Raw genomic sequence first — 17,473 nt, forward strand, 5'->3', positions numbered from 1 at the left:
CATGCAGCACTGGGAGCAGGACGGCAGCACTAAAAGGAAGGTTTCATACATACCCCCCTGCTGTGTTTTGACCTGGATGATGTCGGAGGGAGGCCCATCACCCACGGAGGTGAAGGCCAAGACACGGATGCTGTAGGTGGTCCCTGTTATCAGGCTGCCCACAGTGGTGAGGTGACTGTCGTCTGTGTTGTGTTTCTGCCACATGCTCAGAGGCAGATGGGGGTCCGTCGTGTAGTAAACCCGGTACCCTCGGATCTGTCCGTTGGGCTCCTCGGGCTGCTCCCACTGAACAAGCATGGTGCTGGCACTCAGCATCCGTGCCTGGACCCTCAGGGGCGGGCTGGAAGGAGCCTGCTCTCCGGTCCGGGCCTCCACCAGTTCGCTAGGAGGCCCCCGGCCGATGTTATTGACGGCAATGATGCGGAACTCGTACTCCGAGAACGGGCTGAGGCCACCAATGCTATAGCGGGTTGTCGCTACGCCGTCCACCTCCTGAAACGGGCCCTCCCAGGACTTGGGCTTGTACTGGATGACATAGTAAGAGATGGGGTCCGAGTTGCCAGAGTCCCAGGTGAGGGTCACGCTGGTGGCTGTTGTCTCAGTCACTAGTGGCTCTGTGGGTGGCTTCGGCAGCGCTGGGATTGGAAGGAGAGAGAAGCATTTTAAATAATTCAGTCAGCTCAACTCCTGCAATGTGCAGAGGGACAAAAATGGAGCTGCCACCTCCCATTAACATTCTTCTTTAAAAGGCAGAAATCATTTCATACTCTGAAACATGCATTTTTATATCATCATATATTGCACGAAGTGGTTCTTAATGGGAGGATAAACAGAGCAATCATATTATTAGACGTGCTTCAAGCACTTGCCAGCAGCAGGCTAAATAAAGGTAATTTAACAGGGATGCAGGAATGCTTGGTGTTGGGGTCTTGAGCTGGCAGCTGAAAGGTGCTTGCCTGGGCTAGGCTACACCTCCAGGAGCAAGCGTCACAAAGGGACGCCGCAAAACGGCCTAAGCACCACACACAGTCTGGGGCCAGGCCACTCGCTCCACAGAGACAACATCCTAGGCTGCAGTGCAGTTAGATGGGCTGATGACAAGGATGCCCTGAAAGCATCACAGTACATGCAGCCAGGATGCAGCCAGAGAAATTACCAGCTTTCACAGCCATTATTTCACAGGGTGGCATGTCAAACCGTAGCCAGACAATACACTGGTCCACAGGAATTCTGACACTGAGATCACTGAAGTGTTAACATTAGAACAGCCAAACTGGGTCAGACCAAAGGTCCATCTAGGCCAGTCTCCTGTCTGCTGACAGCAGCCAATGCCAGGTGCCCAGAGGGAATGAACAGAACAGGGCATCATCAAGTGATCCACCCCGTCGCCCATTCCCAGCTTCTGGCAAACAGAGGCTCGGGACACCCTCCCTGCCCATCCTGGCTAATGGCCATTGATGGACCCATCCTCCAGGAATTTATCTAGTTCTTTTTTGAACCCTGTTATAGTCTTGGCCTTCACAACATCCCTGGCAAAGGTTAATGAGATCTGCAGTTGCTGCAGCAAAACATTTCCAGATTTGCCATTTTACCAGACGAACAAAGCGAGAGAAATCTGCAGAGCATTAAGCTAATACATGAATTAAAGCGTCCAGTAATGAAGGTCTCCGATGTACTGGCCCAGGTAACTGGTTATTAATTATTTGTGTTGCAGTAATGCCCAAGTCTGAGCAAAAAGGAACTGAACTCTGTCCCAAAATGAGTGCCCAACTATCTTGATTTGAAGAAAAGCAATCCAGTTCTAAGTCAGACATCTGGATGTTTGACCAGAAAGTTACAGAACGCCCCCCCGGAATGTACAGCCGAATAATGTCTGCTCTTCAGGACAGAATCCTGTTTGTGAGGCCTTGTACAGCTCTGAGCACCCTGGAAACTGGATTCTGACTGTGGCCTCAGGGTGCTACTGCAACATAACATTAAATCACTGTTGATGCTGACTCAGTCCTGGGCATGCTGGTGGCGGGGACAGGCTCTCCCCCAACAAGTCACATAACTTGGGAGTATTTGGAGAGGGTGAAGCATTCCTCCCGATAGCTCTGCACTGGGAATCACATGTTCCCGGGGGACAGGTGAGTACTGATTTCCAGAGGCAGAGACGGGACACGTGATCTATACCGTAGATGGTCCCTAAAAGCAAGTCTAGTTAGTGCATTAGCATGCAGGCCAGTGTGTGAGAGCACTGACGTCTGGGACAGACTGTATGGAACCACACACTTTGCTAATTTATAATGGCTTTTCACCAGCACTGACCATACGCGTCTTCTGCTCCACCCAGTGTCAGAGCTGCTCTTCTGCAGGCACCAGATGAAATGACACTGTGGCGCCTAGGAGAACACACAGCCCCCGGGGGGGGGGGGGGGGAGAAATGGAGTGGAAGGGGCTTAAAGATCTTTGCTTCTAATGAGAAGTGAGCAGAAAGCCCTAGGCCCCTTCAGAGTGCTTGACGTGTGAGGGCTTGAGCCCTGTGTTAAACAGCAGGTGTCACCTCCTACCCGCCGGGTGTGGGGAGAGCTGGCAGTACTGAGGAGCTAATACAGTGCGGCGGAGCTGTGCCTCCCACCCCTCTGCGCGCTCATGGTATTGGCAGGGAGGAACGGTCAAACCCAGGGATGGGGCAGGGACCGAGTGACGGGGAATGCAAGGAGTGGCTGAGGGTTGAAAGGGTTTTGCGAACGGGATCTGGAGAAGGAGAATTTGTGTTGAACTCCCAGGTCAAAGGGGACCAAGCCTCAGTTCCGGGGCACTGTCTGGGCAAGGCCTTGGTGCTAAAAGGGGACCGGGAGACAGCGGGGCTTGTGAGGACAGAAGAACAATGTGCCTGTGGAAAGGAGAGTTACAGCCTGCCTGCTGGGGGAGGAGGGCAGGGCTGTTCTGGGCCTGCCTGGGCACTAGCTGGAGACGCAGAGCCAGAATCTCGGGCCGAACGCAGGCGCAGGGCTCTGCATCCACAGGAATCGATAGTGAGGAGAAACTCACGTTGGGGCCAAGTAAAGGAAATGCCTGTCAGTGCTACAGCAGGAACCACACCTTAGAGACAGTGCAGGATGGGAGGAGAGGCTGAGGGCATAGCGGGCAGTTGAGCTCACTCACCGGTGAGTCCCTATGCACACAGCCCAAGGGCATCGCAACGGGTTTATCCCTGTTTAAAATGGGTCCCTTGACAAGGGGGAGGGTTGGGTCACGGGGCCTCAGGGTGCCCTTGCTAAGACGCAGCTGCAACCTGCCAGGGGCTGAGCCAGGCCTCGCTGGCTGGAGACTGGAGTCAGAATTCCTCCGGAAACAGACCCTGTAGCCCCAGTGATGCCCCTTGGCACATCAGGGCCTGCCCACAGGCAAGCAGCCTCCCACACTCTCCCTTGCCAAGGGAGGCGTGGGCTCCACGCACAGGGGGAGGAGACAGGCCGCAGGCATGAACAGTCCAATCTAAGCTGGAAAACAAATGGAAAAATCAGGTCGCGGGTTGTGAACGTTCTTCCCGAGCAGCAGGGCCAGGAGGCTGCGAGTGCACCCAACGGCAGCCCATGGGAGGCCTAGGCACTTGCACACCCCTCTGAAAAGCAGCAGGGATGGGGTGGCTGTGCCGTGTCTTACCTTTGACAGTGATCTGGGCCGTGGCTTCGATCATGCCTAGAGAGGACATGGCCACGCAGGTGTAGCTGGCAGACTGCACAATGTTGTTCAACTCCAGGACATTCCTGCCAACAGGCATCTCATCTTCTTTGGTCAGTTCCTCCACGCCAGCCATCCACTTCACGTAGGGCATTGGTGCGCCCACTGCCACACACGTGAGGTTCACGCTCCCCCCAGGCATCACCTCGTGGTTGCTGGGAGGGATCGAGAATCGAGGTGCGACACGCCGCACTGTAACAAGGAGGAGACAGTTAGTGGTGTCACTGGATCGGCATGTGGCACTCAGCTACAGCAAGGGGGTTCGACATTTTCACGGACAGGGCGTACATCTATCCATAGAGATAGATATAATGAAACACAAAAGCTGTTTGCTGCTTTGTCAAATTGCACACACGCTGCTCTCCTTCCTTAGCCACTGGCATCTTATTAGAACCACTCATTAAGGGCTGGCCCATGCACTCCCCCCAAACTCAGGCTATTACTAACGTGAACCATTCCCCATTTAAATTACATCCCTCTAATTGGAAAACATGCACAAATGCCACTCACACGCTTTCTTTGTACAGGGCCCACTGAAGCTCTGCAAAATGGAATTACCTGCTCAATTTATTAGCTTAGAGCAACGCCACCCACTCCCTACACCTCACAGGGCTTGGGCAGGGGGTGCGGGAGGTTTTATTTCTGAATTAGCACTGGGGTTACTGCAGAAAAAGAAACAGTCGCCAGAGCTGCATGACAGTGTCACAGCCTGATCCGAACACCTTGCTGGGCAGGAAACACTAATCCTGACAGCTGTGAGATCACATCCATTTCAACAGGAGAGTGCTGGGTTGCCAGAACCCGTCCCACCTTTGGGGCAGCACTTTGGGAGACCTATTTCTCCTTATTACATCGCAAAGCATCTCTCCAGAGCAATCTCTTGCAGGGCATTTCATCCAAGACTTATTTGTAAGCAACTCTCAGCGACAATAAAGTTCTAAAGCTGCCAGCTGTATGCATCCCAGTCAGAGAAATGACACTGAGCAACGAGGCCCATTCTGCAGCGTTAGTGTTATGGGCCTATTTAAGCAGGGGCAGAGAAACACAACTGTGCTGCGTAAATCTCTGCCTGCTCTGGGCTAATGCGGTTTGGTCTGTAGTTAAAAAGGGAAACTGCCTGAACGTGTCTCGGCTGGAACCCTCGCACTCCCCAGCCTTCTCCACTGGAAAGGAAATGTCAGAGCCCAGGGAAGGTTCACGACTGACTCACTCACACGGAGCCATCCATTCCCAATTACTCTCAATCAGTGCAACCCCGGCTGGCAGAGCAGCGAACAGTCACAGTGCGGGATCTTAAAGGGAATCCCGGTAGCTCCAGGTCCCAGCACTTTGCCCGGGGAGTTGGAAGGACTCTCTGATGCAGGGCCCGTGGGGAGCACGGTGGCACTGGGCATCGTTCCACATCAGCCCTGGCACTGCAAAAACTCTTTGGAAATTGCGCAGCGGCTGACGCGCCTCAGCAGCATCAGCTCAGTCTGACAGGCTGACGCTACCTAATCACATTTCACTAGCTCTGCTCTTTGATGATTCATTCCCAAATCAACAGACTTGCAGAAATAGACTGAACACAGAAGCCCCCACGCTAGATGTACAACAGAGCTATGACTTGGTGATAAATTAGACAATGCTGTCAACAATGTGTGTGAACTACACATCTTCTTGGAGACAAAACAGGGCTCATTAGCTCCTTACCAGCCAGGGGGAAGGATAACGTGTGCTTTTTAAGACGTCTAAATCCAAAGTCTTGCTGGTGGTTTCTTTTAATCAATTATTAAATCCCAAATCAATAGCTACATGTGTGATGGCCAGTGAGGCGTTACCTGCCTGACAGGGGAGCACTCCCCCAACCAGACAGAAATGAAGCTCTCCTCGAGTGCTACACAGTCACGAGAACACCGCGCGGACTCGATGGACATGGCGATGGGTTTAACATGATGGTGTGTATTTTCAGTCAAAGCACCCCAGCACCGTCCCTTTGGAGGCAGGGTTCGTTTTCCAATGGACATGGTGCTGAATTCTTTCAGCCAGTCCCAGTCCAGGGCCAGCAACCTCCCCGCACCTCCCACATTTTCAAAAGGAAGGAAAAAAGAGAGAAAAGCTGTAGGTCTGCATAGAGCATTTGTTCATGCACCTGACATGCACCTGGCAGGCAAGAGAGGCCGGGCTGGGGTCACACAGCGAAGGGAATGGGCTAGGGAGATGCACACTGACTCAGGTATGCAGACACTGGACAATGGAAAGCACCGAGTTCGACTTCTCCCAGCGAGGCCATGCAGGAGGGTTGGAGTCTCAGAAAAACCAGCATGCAGAAACAGCCCTCAAAGCCCAATCCTGCGAGAACAGGGCTAGAATGGCCTCTGTTGCCACCCCATAGACAGGGCCCCTCTTGCAGACACAGCTGCTCCCCAACCTAACCCCTGCCATTCACTTCAGGCTCAGAGAGCCTTGGGCCCCATTGACACGTAGCCCTTGGACTCGAGTCCCCGGCTCTCCTTTGTAAGGGTGAGGAACGCGGTCAGCCCTTGCTCGAAAGGAACACAGCTTGTGAATCTGCCGATAAAGGCCTCTGCGCATTCCGCGGCGTGCTACGGAGAGAACCTCTGGCCCCTTTTCAAAGCTGCTGTTTACTATGCTGTCGGCAGGGGAAGAGAAAAGGCTGCTAGACAATAGACTGGAGATGGGGGTCTGCGTGCCTAGGGAAGGGATGGACGGCAAAGAAAATACTCTCTCCTCCCCTCTCCAGAGCGGATCAATACATGGAAAAGGTTTCTAGGCAAACCCTTGTCCTTGAGTGACAGTCGCATAGGCTGGTGGGGCAGAGAGATGGCCCCAGGAGGCCTCTTGGTTACATCTTAGCACAATTTCTCCTTTACTTAAAGGATTGTCCTCCCCCCCTCCCCGGCCCTATGTGTGCACTGTTCCTCCATTCTAGACGGGAACAGCTCCTCACCCCTCCTGAGGACTCAGCAGCTGACTGCAGATGCCCCATTACTCTGGGTCAGCCCAATCCCCAGGCTGAGTGTCGCCAGGCCGTTCCCTCCAAAGCTGGACATGGTTCACTACTCGACAGCCGGGAAGATGGGTGGAAAAACAGCACTGCCTTTGTTGTTCTCCCACACTCTGGGAACCAGGGGCCCTAGGAATCCCCTCTGCCTGTGGCCTCACTCCACAGAGGGGTTATGCTGGCCTCACCACGACAAAGAGGCCAGAATGGCCTGGGCAGCCCCTGTGGGTCCCTATCTGTGCAGAATTTGCACTAGGTTAAAACTACCGCAAAAGAGAAGCAACAGGAATTGACAGAACATCCTGGGGCACTAGGGAAACTGGCCACCGAACCAGGGAAAGGCCGGGCCCTTGAAGGCCCTGCAGCATGCCCTGGATGTGAACCAGCCAGGGTTCTGCAGACCCATGGGTGACCGAGGGCCTCTGTTCCCTCCCAAGCCCCTGCTGCACCCCCCGCCAGGCCTCAGTGTCTGGGCACGTCTAGCTGGAGCGCCCAGGGAATGCTGATCTGCCCACATCTCACGGTGGTACCAAGAGCAGCCAGCGGCCAGTGCTGCCAAGGAGGCTCCGTCGTGGGCTCACACCTAAGATGTGAGGAGATTAACCTGGCCTGCTAAATTTACTTCGGAGAGACTGATTCAATCTCGCTGGTGACGCACTGCGGAACTGCCACAAAGCTGCCCCCTCCCTCACCAGAGCAGGGCTGGGAAATCAATGGTGGGCTCAGATGGGCTCCCTGCTAAGTGGAGTGAGAGGCATTACACCTTCTCAGCTAGTAACAATGGATATCAGGGCTGAGCTTTTACACAAGGTTGGGGGGAAAGAGAGGGGGAGGCTCAGAGATGCCTTTAGTTACAAATCTGGCCACGATTCTAATCTAGCCAGACCGGCAGTACGGGAACTACAGGAGGTGAACTTTCTCACGAACCAGCACATCATCTGGGGATAATTGGCAGCTTTTTTTTGGTGGCTGGTCCGGTGGGACAAGCAGAGCTGCTGTCAGTTAGCATTAGAGAGCGCGGGCAGAGCGCTCATAGAAGCTTACATAGCACCCACACATCCTGTTCTGGCTCAAGCCAGTTCTGTAAGTCTCTTGCTTCCCCTAGCATAAGAACTCACTAATAATTTAAACCAGCATAACTCCCTCGAAGAGCAGCTCTCCAGAAATGTTCTCCAATTTACAAGTCAAATCACAACAGCTAGTGCAGCCTGTGATGCCACCTAAACGCTTTGGAAATTTTTGTTACCCTCCATTTCTTGCAGTAACTTCCTCCCTTTTTTATTACGATTTTCTTGACAAGAATTTGCAATTTAAAAAAAAATCTTCTTTTCGGATCAAGATCAAAGAAGGTGTTTGGAGGTTTTGCAAGACCAGCATGGGGGAAATTGCTGTGCATATTAAAATGATTTCAACGGACAATAGTATCATTCAGAGGTTCATTTAAACCAGCAGACTGTCAAAAATGAGATTCATTGCCATTCATCCCAGCACTGGGCATCATGAACGGCTGCGTAACGCAGCGCAATTCAGCAAGCTTCCCCCTCTGAGCACCCTGCCTGGGAGGGAAAGTGAACCCCAAAGTGGTAAATCACCCAATGCAACCTGAGCCATTGCTCTGGATCATACAGGAGAGGGCGGAAGGACCATGCAGCACAGTCCGAGGAGACGTGGGAGAAGAAGCAACACCACAGCACAGACGGAAGAGACCGAGAAGGGTTAATAATTTAGCATGCATTAGCGTGCACATTCCCTGCATCTGGCGCAAGGAGCCCTGCTCCTTTCACCACTGGAGCAGCCGTTCCTCCAAGTCTCTGATTCCACCAGAGAGTGACCTCAGCACACGCAGAGCCTGCAGCTCTACCCTCCTCTCCGGTCAGCCTGGGAGACTCCGGGCACCAACCAAGGGCTTCACACACTCATGGGTTAATCTAGACCTTTAGAGCCATCACATCTCTCATGTGCTGGAGCAGAGCAGGGCCCCAGTGGGAATGTTACACAGAGAGAAAGAGAGAGAGAGAGTGTGTGTCTGTCTGTCCGTCTTCCAGAGTGAAACAAGGGTGGCAGCACTGGGGAGGGGGAAACGAAGCTGCCTTTTCCCACTAGCTATCTTGGCAACAGCGGCTGACTCCTCCCCCCACCCCTCCCCAGGGTGACCAGAGGGCAGGTATGAAAAACCGGGACCAGGCACCTATATAAGAAAAATCCCCAAATATTGGGACTGTCCCTATAAAATCAGGACATTTGGTCACCCTACTCCCCAACCCCCAAATACAGACTCTCTCTCTAGCTCCCACAGCCCCTCCCCACACAGTGCCCAGTACTCCATGCACCTGTTCCCTGGTCTCCCTTGGCTCCCAAACCGATTCCCTCCTGCTCTCACTGCCCTGCCATGGTGGCACCAGCCTGATCCCCAGCTCCCACTCCCCTGGCCAATCACACACAGTGGCAGGTAAGGGATGGGCAGGCAGATTCCCCCCCAGCCAATCAGTGCTGCCCCCCCATGTATGTTCACAGGAGCCTCTGCTGCTCTCCTGGGCATGAAGGGACCCCCCAGTCTCCCCGTTGCTGCTCCTCCTGCACCCAAACCCTCTACTCCTGGCTTCCCCTCCTCATCCCTCCCTCCGGGGAAAAGAGCAGCCGTGTCTCCCCCGCCCCGAGAAGGAGCAGTGCTAGGAATGTTCTAGGTTTGGTGAGGTGACCAGACGTCTCTGAGGTGACAGACTCCCCGTTTCATTACATTTGCGCTGGAGAGCAAGAGAGAATCCCAGGGAAGTGGAATGTCTTGGCACCCCAACTCCAAGCCTACTGCCTGAAAGTCCCTCTCCTTCTCCAAGCCACTTGCTTGAGGTGGGGAAGGAGTGAACTTAGGAGACAACCTCCTAGAGACAGGATCATTGGGCTGCATGGTTTACGCAGCTGTAGACATCTTTCATCTCTCTCTTTTAAGCAAGGTCTCCAAATGGAAAGGTAGTTACTGGAGCCTCACAATCTATTGTCAGAATCAACAGCAGGAGAGGAAAAACTGGAACCAGAAAAATGCATTTACAGTCTAATCTTGTGCTCAAACAATGCTGTACTATTTATGTTCCCAATGCATCCTTGAATGCTGACATTTTATAGACAATTTCCAAAACAGGGCCTCACCATTTTTGGATTATATTTCAGCTATAACTTTTAGGTCTAATTATTTGCGCTGACAACCGCATATAAAAGAGGATATATCATTACAGTGCTGCAGCACTGGAGACATCAGCATTCAGCGTAGTGACATACTAATAGCAAAGTACGGGAGACGGAGATTGTGGAGCTATGCAATTTGCATTCACTCTCTGAAATTTCTCTGATGAAAATAACACAACATTAAGGAGGGGAATAAGAGAAAAGATCCACTGTATCAAGATAAAATAACTCTTTAATAAATAACCTTGTAGCAGTCGCAGAGCAATAATTAAATGCATGGGTGAGCAGTACACAGTTTTAAGTAAAGCTAGAAAAATGTAAGATGTAATTATCAGTGCCAAACAAATTATAAGCAATGCAAATCCCATTGGAATATTTAGAAACTATTTTCTGCCATCACATTAAATATTTGTGCACGTGTGGATTTTTGGTAGGGTGAGAAGGAAAGGCCAATGGAGAGAGGAGAGAAGGAGAAATGATCTGCTCCTCTTGGCTGACAGCCATTTTCTCACTTGCTCAGCTCCCGTCTGCTAAGGTCTGTTACTGAAATGCAGACGCGCCCAGATAGAGCCTGAGCTTCACTCTTCTTGTGATCTCTGAGCCATCTCTGCAGCCTCCCAAGTCAGTGACATCCTGGAGGCTCTGGGGCTTGGCTTTGGGGTTTTCTCTCTTTTCTCTGCTGTCTTAGCGGGTAATTCTAATCTCCAAGGATTCTATTTTTAGAGGGAAAACAAGAGCCTCTGCCTCAGTACAACTGAAACGGGAGCATGTTTCAGGGAGGGAAATGGGAACTAAGTAAATACTGCTCGGAGGACTTGTTAAAATCAAGTCAACTCAGACGGCTGCTCAGTGGCTTGTGTGAAGCAAGCTGGGGTCCCACCAGCTCCTGGGGCAGGGCTGCACATCACCATACCAGCAGGCTAACTGGCCCCCCCGGGCTGAATAGGCCACTGAGAACGACTCTCCATTAGAGGTGGTGACTCCAGTTCAGAGGGTGCAGGGAGAACCTGCAAAGTGCCTGCCCATGAGGGATCTATTCTGGGAATTAAACCGGTCAGCAGGGCTGTCAAACCCAGCACTCTCCTCGGTGCTAAACGTGTCACAAATCTCAAAGGCCTCAGCGTCGTCGGCCTAGCCCTGGCTTTCCTGCCCATGCCCTTTCCCTGTGTGATTGGTCCCATTCTGCTCTCAGGGCAACGGAGCTGCATCGGGACAGAGAGGAGGGTAAAGCAACATTCCCTAGTGACCCAGAGCTCCTGGTAGGACAGCAGCTGGGCTTGTCAAGGGGTCACCTGAGCAAGGCTGAGGTCACTGGGGCTCTTCAAATTCTGCTACTAGCAAGGCAAAGAGCCAGCACAAGTGAGGAAGGCGAAGGCAAACCCTGCCACCCCGACATGCAAGGGGGCTCGGGGGCCTGGAGATCCCAGCATGCCAAGGGAGTGAGAACCACAGAAGAGCAGGAAGTCGCGTGTAACACAAAGGCACCAGAGCTCTGGGCCAGTGTCCTCAGCTCCCCCTCTTTTTGTACAGGTGCAGGGGAGAGGAGCACTCAAGCCTTTGCCTACAGCCATGATCAAAAGGGCGTTTAAAAACTAAAAAAACAAAACAATGAAGCAAAAGGAGAAAGTGCAGCTCCTGCTCTCCACCAGCAGCTCACACAGCAAGAGGGGGAGATCAGTCACATCAAAGCTTCCAACTAGGGCTCTTGATCTCCTACCAGGAAACAGAAGCAGTTCAGATGTATTCGCGCAGAGCCTGGTGCAGGTAATGGGTGAAGGCAGAACCCCGCATACGTAGCATGCACTTCTTTCCCCTCAAACACAGAGCCCTCAGCTGGTGTTTTGCATGCAAATATATTCTGTGCATTTTAACTCTCAAGCAACAAAGGCATGCAAGCAGGGTATCAACGCCATCACCAAAGTCATAGCAAACAGTAAGCAGATTTCATCAGGCGCGCTGTGGCCGTGCCTGGCAGGGAGCCAGGGTCGGTAGGGGCCTGCTCCTTTCCCTACTGGAAAAGTCCCATCTGACGTGGCGCACTGTAGATGGATAAGAAGTGAAAAGGACCAACCTTCTCGCTGATCTGAGAGATGAAAGTTTGTTTTGTTTGATGGCAGAGTGCGATGAAGATGAAGAGGGAATAAAAAAAAGACAAGGAAAAACACAGAGAGTAAAAACAGGCCAAGCTTCATCTGTCCGCACACCACTGAAACAACAAGACAAGACTGCAGAAGTCAGTCAGGATTCCCCACAACGCACGCACACTCGCAAAGGACACACAGCTTCCACATGCACTGCTCTGACCAGGGACAAGCACCCACCGACTGACTCGAGACACACGGAGACATGGCAGACAGGCATGTACCTCACACCCCAACAGCTGCGGTGCCTTTCAGTGGCAGCCCCTCTCTTGGCCAGTATTCGAAGCACAGACACGTAAACACATGCGACACACACACACACACACGCCTTTAGTCACCGCATGGATTTGCTCCAAACACTCCTGTGCTCCCATTCCAAGCATAGAGATGATGGCAAAGGCACTTTGAACCCACTGACCACACACTGGGCAGAGCACAGACACGTAGATTGTAACGTTAGAATATGGAGGAAATGTTCCTGGTGGTAAATGGAAAGTCTTCTACCATGAAGAGCTGCTTCCCCTCTCCGACCAAAGAGCTAATTGTGGCAGAAAGATATTAGACAACTGACAGACATGTGCAGTCTCAGCTGAGCTCAGTGTTGGGAGAGCCTTACTGGCGCACTGTGCTGGGAGTGAGAGAGAGACAAGAAATCAAAGCAACAACACCACCCAGAATGAATGTGGAGGTCCCAGCTTTTGTTCCTGCAGGAGAGACAGTAAAAGGTTAGTTACATTTTCCTTGCGGATAAAGGACATCTCACTCCTTTAGCCAGAACGCCATCACTCCAGCTAGAGATCTGTAGCCCACCCCTTGCTGAGAGAACACACAGAGGAGGGCTGATGGTTAAAGACTGCTTACGAATCACATTCTTTTGTGGCTGTGGGGGGAGAAACCTGCTTTTCAGGAGAAACATTGCAAATTAAAAACCAGCATGTGGTACAGTACAGTCAGTCATTGCCAGTGACCAAAGGGGACAGGATTTTAACCCACACTGACATGATGTACAACAGGCAATGCTACAGCAGAGGCCTAGAAAGTGTAATGGAGCTTGGAGAACAGCACAACCGTTGCTTTTATTTCTTTGAGTCCCGGGGTGGGGTGTGTGTGTGGGGGTGCACTAGAGCCAGCAGGCTGGGAACTCAGGAGCAAGTGCTAAGACCAGAGATCACACCTCTTGAAGGTCTGTTATCAACACAGCCCTGATTCCAGGCCCACAGTTCCATCAGTCCCTTTCAAGGCTGGATTCTCTCTTCTCCCCACGCTAGTTATTCATATCCGAACTGCTTCATCCTGTACAGACAGAGGCAAACCCCCACATATGGTAGAAGGAGGGAAAGAAGCTGGAGGGACGCTCTCCTCCCCTAAAGAAACACATCCCACCTTTCGCTGGGGGCTCAGCAGGTCGAGAGGGTTTGTGTTTCAGCTCAGCTCAAGAAAGAGGCCACACTTCCTAGCAGCCCGTGCACTGAGAGACGAGGCGGTGCCCAGGCCAGTGCACTGTGCGAGGCAATACACGGAAACAGTCCGACAGCCCATATGTTAGCACAGTGTGTAATAGTACTAGCAGCAGCAGCATGAGACTGCGGTACAAATGAGCTGGGGTAAATGTGAGGAAACAGGTCAGTTTTACGGACCCCTGTGACTGAACAGGGCAGTACGAAGAGGGTACAAAGGCCACAATCCTAGTTTAATGGCTAGGTCCAGTAACGGAGCAGCTGCGGCAGCGGTAGTCCGTCAGTGGGCCACGGCATGCCTTGGGAGTGGGTGCATTAGATATCGACAGTCCCCAAGGAATCACAGATGTATATGACCTGGCCTTTAGGATGGGCAGGGAGACTGATGCCTGTTGGTCCTGCCAGAAGATCAGCAGTTTCCCCTTTGAAATCCCAGGTTGGCACAGTGTTTGCTGCACTTGTGTAGCTGGAAGGGCTCGGGAGGTTGTCAGCATGTCTGGAGGGCTGGCTGCTCTGGCAATGGCTTTCCCAAAACTATTTACACTTCAGATTACAGTGACAGAGGTGAAGGGACACATGTGATACAAGCTAGCTCAAACAGATTACTTTCTAGCCTGCCAGACAAGAACAAGTTTCGAGGCTGCTGCTCATCACTAATTGCTGGATTATCTCTTAATCTCTTATTATATTAATGGACTCTGGGAAATAACCAGCAGGCCATTTCACAAAGACTAGCAAAAGAGAAAGCCCCAGACAGAAAGCTCGCTCTCTTCTTTCTTTGGCTAATATTTACATTTCAGCTGCTGTTACTTTGGCTGTAAAAAGGCTGATACCCACTGAATTGAAAGTTGATTCTCCTTCCAGCTCCTATTCCAATTCTCCTTTACGCTGCGGAAGTCTGTCTTACCAACAGGCCTGTCACCTTCCTACAGTGCACTGGACTTTGAATAGTGACAGTGAAAACTGCAAGGGAATTTGGGCCATGAGGGCATAGAGGATTTAGAGACGTGGTGTGTGTCCGCATCCAAGGGTGCCTGACCTGTGTCCACAGTGTCTCATGAACCCTGAGTGTCCCGATAGGATTCAAACCCATCCGCCTTTCTGGGAACACTGATGTAAGTAAAGTCACAATGGGGATGATTAGGGAGCAGCCAATCACACCAGACAGAAAAAAAAAATCACTCTCTCCCCAGTGGAGGGAGAGACAGCGAGGAAGCCTAAAGATCAAGACCATGTCAGAGACATGCCTGCCAGCACAGATCATCAGATGGCTCCAGCACTCTGAACACTGAAATTCCCATGCTGACTGAATCTGGTTCAGACTCTTTCAAGACAGGATCATTTTATGCAGCAGCAGCAGCAATGTTCTTACCGCAGCAGCTTGCTTCAGCCAGAGGGACTGTAGGGCTGTAACCGTCTTTGCTTTTGGATATTTGACACGAGAGCGTAGGCTCTTGCGGTAGGGATGGGGCCTGGGCCTACAATATGTCCACACAGGGCTGAGCACAACGAACATGATACCGGCAGGCTTCCGAGGCGCCGCAGAGTGGGCAGGAAACAGTTTCTAACCCCCCAAGAGCTCAAGTCCAGCTGGCACTGCCATTGCTCAGGGAATTCTCTGCGTTTGCTGAGCACCAATAGTGCACTCAGCACCGCACGAGATCAAACTCAGAACAATAATAACGAGCTCTTCCAGAGCGCGTCTCATCAGCGCTTTACATCAACAGGCCCTGCCCAAAGACCTTACAGTCTAAAGGCAGAAACCACCAAGCCTAGGAACGCCCAGAGGGAATTACCCTGTTCCTGCTCATTCACATAACTCTATTTTAAGCCCCAGGGACTGGGACTTTCATTTTTCACACTTCTCAACAGCAGAGAGCTACACAAGGAGAAATTGGCTGCTTTATCCTGGATGAACTGAGAATAAGACCCTCCTCCCCGACAAACACAAATACAGGATGTTCAGGAGCCACAATGCTGGGTGCATTAGCAATAGCGGAGAGACACAAATAGGATTCTCAAGGCACCAAACTGTTCCTTCCCACTTGTAGTGCACACACACACATGCACCCAATTATAGTGGCACAATCTCCGAGATCCATTGTGTGTGGCCCCTTGTGCATGGGAAATGAGGGGATCTGGGATCTCTAGCTAGTACAGTCAGGGCCAGCTCCAGACCCCAGCGCGCCAAGCGCGCGCGCTTGGGGCGGCATTTTGCTGGCAGGGCGGCAGCCGGCTCCGGCGGACCTTCCGCAGTCATGCCTGCGGGAGGTCCACCGGAGCCGCGGGACCAGCGGAACCTCTGCAGGCACGTCTGCGAGAGGTCCACCGGAGCCGCGGGACCGGCGACCGCCAGAGCGCCGGGCGGCGGGATTCCTAGAGCCGCCCCTGAGTACAGTGATATGATATTTTATACCAGATATTGTATGAGGGAGGGAATAGAACTAACAAGTCCTACCCATGCAGCTGTATCACATCCTTGGACATCAACCAATTAGATTCCATGTTTCATAAAGCACATTTTATAAATAATCAGACATGGTCCCTAGACTGCACTTTTCACCAGCAAAGGGCTTTGCAAGGAATAATCAGTCGTGAGGGTTATTTATTTAACACGTGTACAGCACTTTGAGAAAAGGGTAGGGAACTACTGTTTATTTAATAATTATTATTAGAGAGACAGAAAAACTCTCATCTGACGAGAGCCTGAGAAGACTGTTTGCCTTCTAGAGGAGATGAATAAGAGGGGACATGATAAAAATATTCAAAATAATGAATAGGCCAGAGAAAGTACATTGGAAACGGCTGTTCTCCCTGTCTCACCTCAAGAGCCAGGGGACTTCTGAGGACAATGAAACTGAAAGGTGGCAAATTTCACTCTGATCAAAGGGAAGGCTGTAAATACTTCTCCCCATGAAGCCCAGCTGGCCCATGGAAAGTGCCACATTATCCTCCAGGCCACAGGTTTAGCAGGAGGGAAGGAGAGACTGTATGTTTATATGGTTAACAAGACTATCCAGAGTTGTTGTAGTGCATCGGAAAACAAAAAGCCACCAAGAGTTTTAAAAGGCAGTGGTTTTCAATACGCGGGTCATGACCCAGATCTGGGTCGCAGAATGGAAGGCGCTGGGTCCTGGTGGCTCTGGTCAGCACTGCCGACCGGGCCATTAAAAGTCCCGTTGGCAGTGCTGCCTGACTAAGGCAGGCTAGTGCCTACTTGTTCTGACACCGTGCTGAGCCCTGGAAGCGGTCAGCAGCAGGTCTGGCTCCTAGGTGGGGTGGGGTGGGGGGCACGGGGCTCCACGCGCTGCCCCTGCCCTGAGCACCGGCTCTGCACTCCCATTGGCCCGGGGGAGGGCGGTGCTTGTGCGGCTCCACCTAGGAGTCTGACCTGCTGCTGGGTGCTTCTGGGGCGCAGCATGGTCTGCGGTGCCAGGACAGGCAGGAAGCCTGGCTCTGCACCCCCATTGCGCTGCACCCTCAGCCCAGAGCCCTGACCTCCTGCCCCAGCCCAGAGCCCCCCTCACATCCTGAACCCCTGAACACCAGCTCCGTTGGGTTGCGGGCATCAACAATTTTCTTCAACTGGGTTGCCAGAAAAAAAGTTTGAAAACCACTCTTAAAAGGGATGTAACCACCTCTTCTGCCTCATGGTTCAGGCAACGCTCCAACTATCGGAGGGGGGGAGCAAGGAACTTTCCCTGCAGACAGGTCATTCCATAGCTGCTACTCTCGGCGCTAGCTAGGGCCCAGCGGCAAGGGCCGGGGCGGGGCCGCTTCGGCGGGGCGGCATTTGGCGCTTGGGATGGGCCGGCATGGTCCGGCGGCAGGATGAACGGACGGGAGCGGGCAGGCATGACGGCGCATGACTGGCTCGGGCCCCTTCGCGCCGCTCGCCCCGCTCCGCTGGGCGGCGGGTCCGCGGTCCCTTCCTCGCCCTCCGCCGGCGGCCCCGCAGGCGC

At 52.5% G+C, this 17,473-nt stretch overlaps 1 protein-coding gene across 14 annotated transcripts in view; it reads right to left on the minus strand.

Moving 5' to 3' along the window:
• Positions 1-17,473, minus strand: part of PTPRF (protein tyrosine phosphatase receptor type F) — a 404,201-nt gene that overhangs the window by 83,419 nt on the left and 303,309 nt on the right. For all 14 annotated transcript variants that reach the window (XM_039486049.1, XM_039486048.1, XM_039486046.1 and 11 more), the window contains 2 exons: positions 3,652-3,921; positions 54-635 (listed from right to left, as the gene is read on the minus strand). In XM_039486049.1, coding sequence (XP_039341983.1) covers positions 54-635; positions 3,652-3,921 — 852 coding nt within the window. The remainder of the gene's footprint in view (positions 1-53; positions 636-3,651; positions 3,922-17,473) is intronic.

Source organism: Mauremys reevesii, linkage group 8 (assembly GCF_016161935.1).
Source record: "Mauremys reevesii isolate NIE-2019 linkage group 8, ASM1616193v1, whole genome shotgun sequence".
Lineage (NCBI taxonomy): Eukaryota > Metazoa > Chordata > Testudines > Geoemydidae > Mauremys > Mauremys reevesii.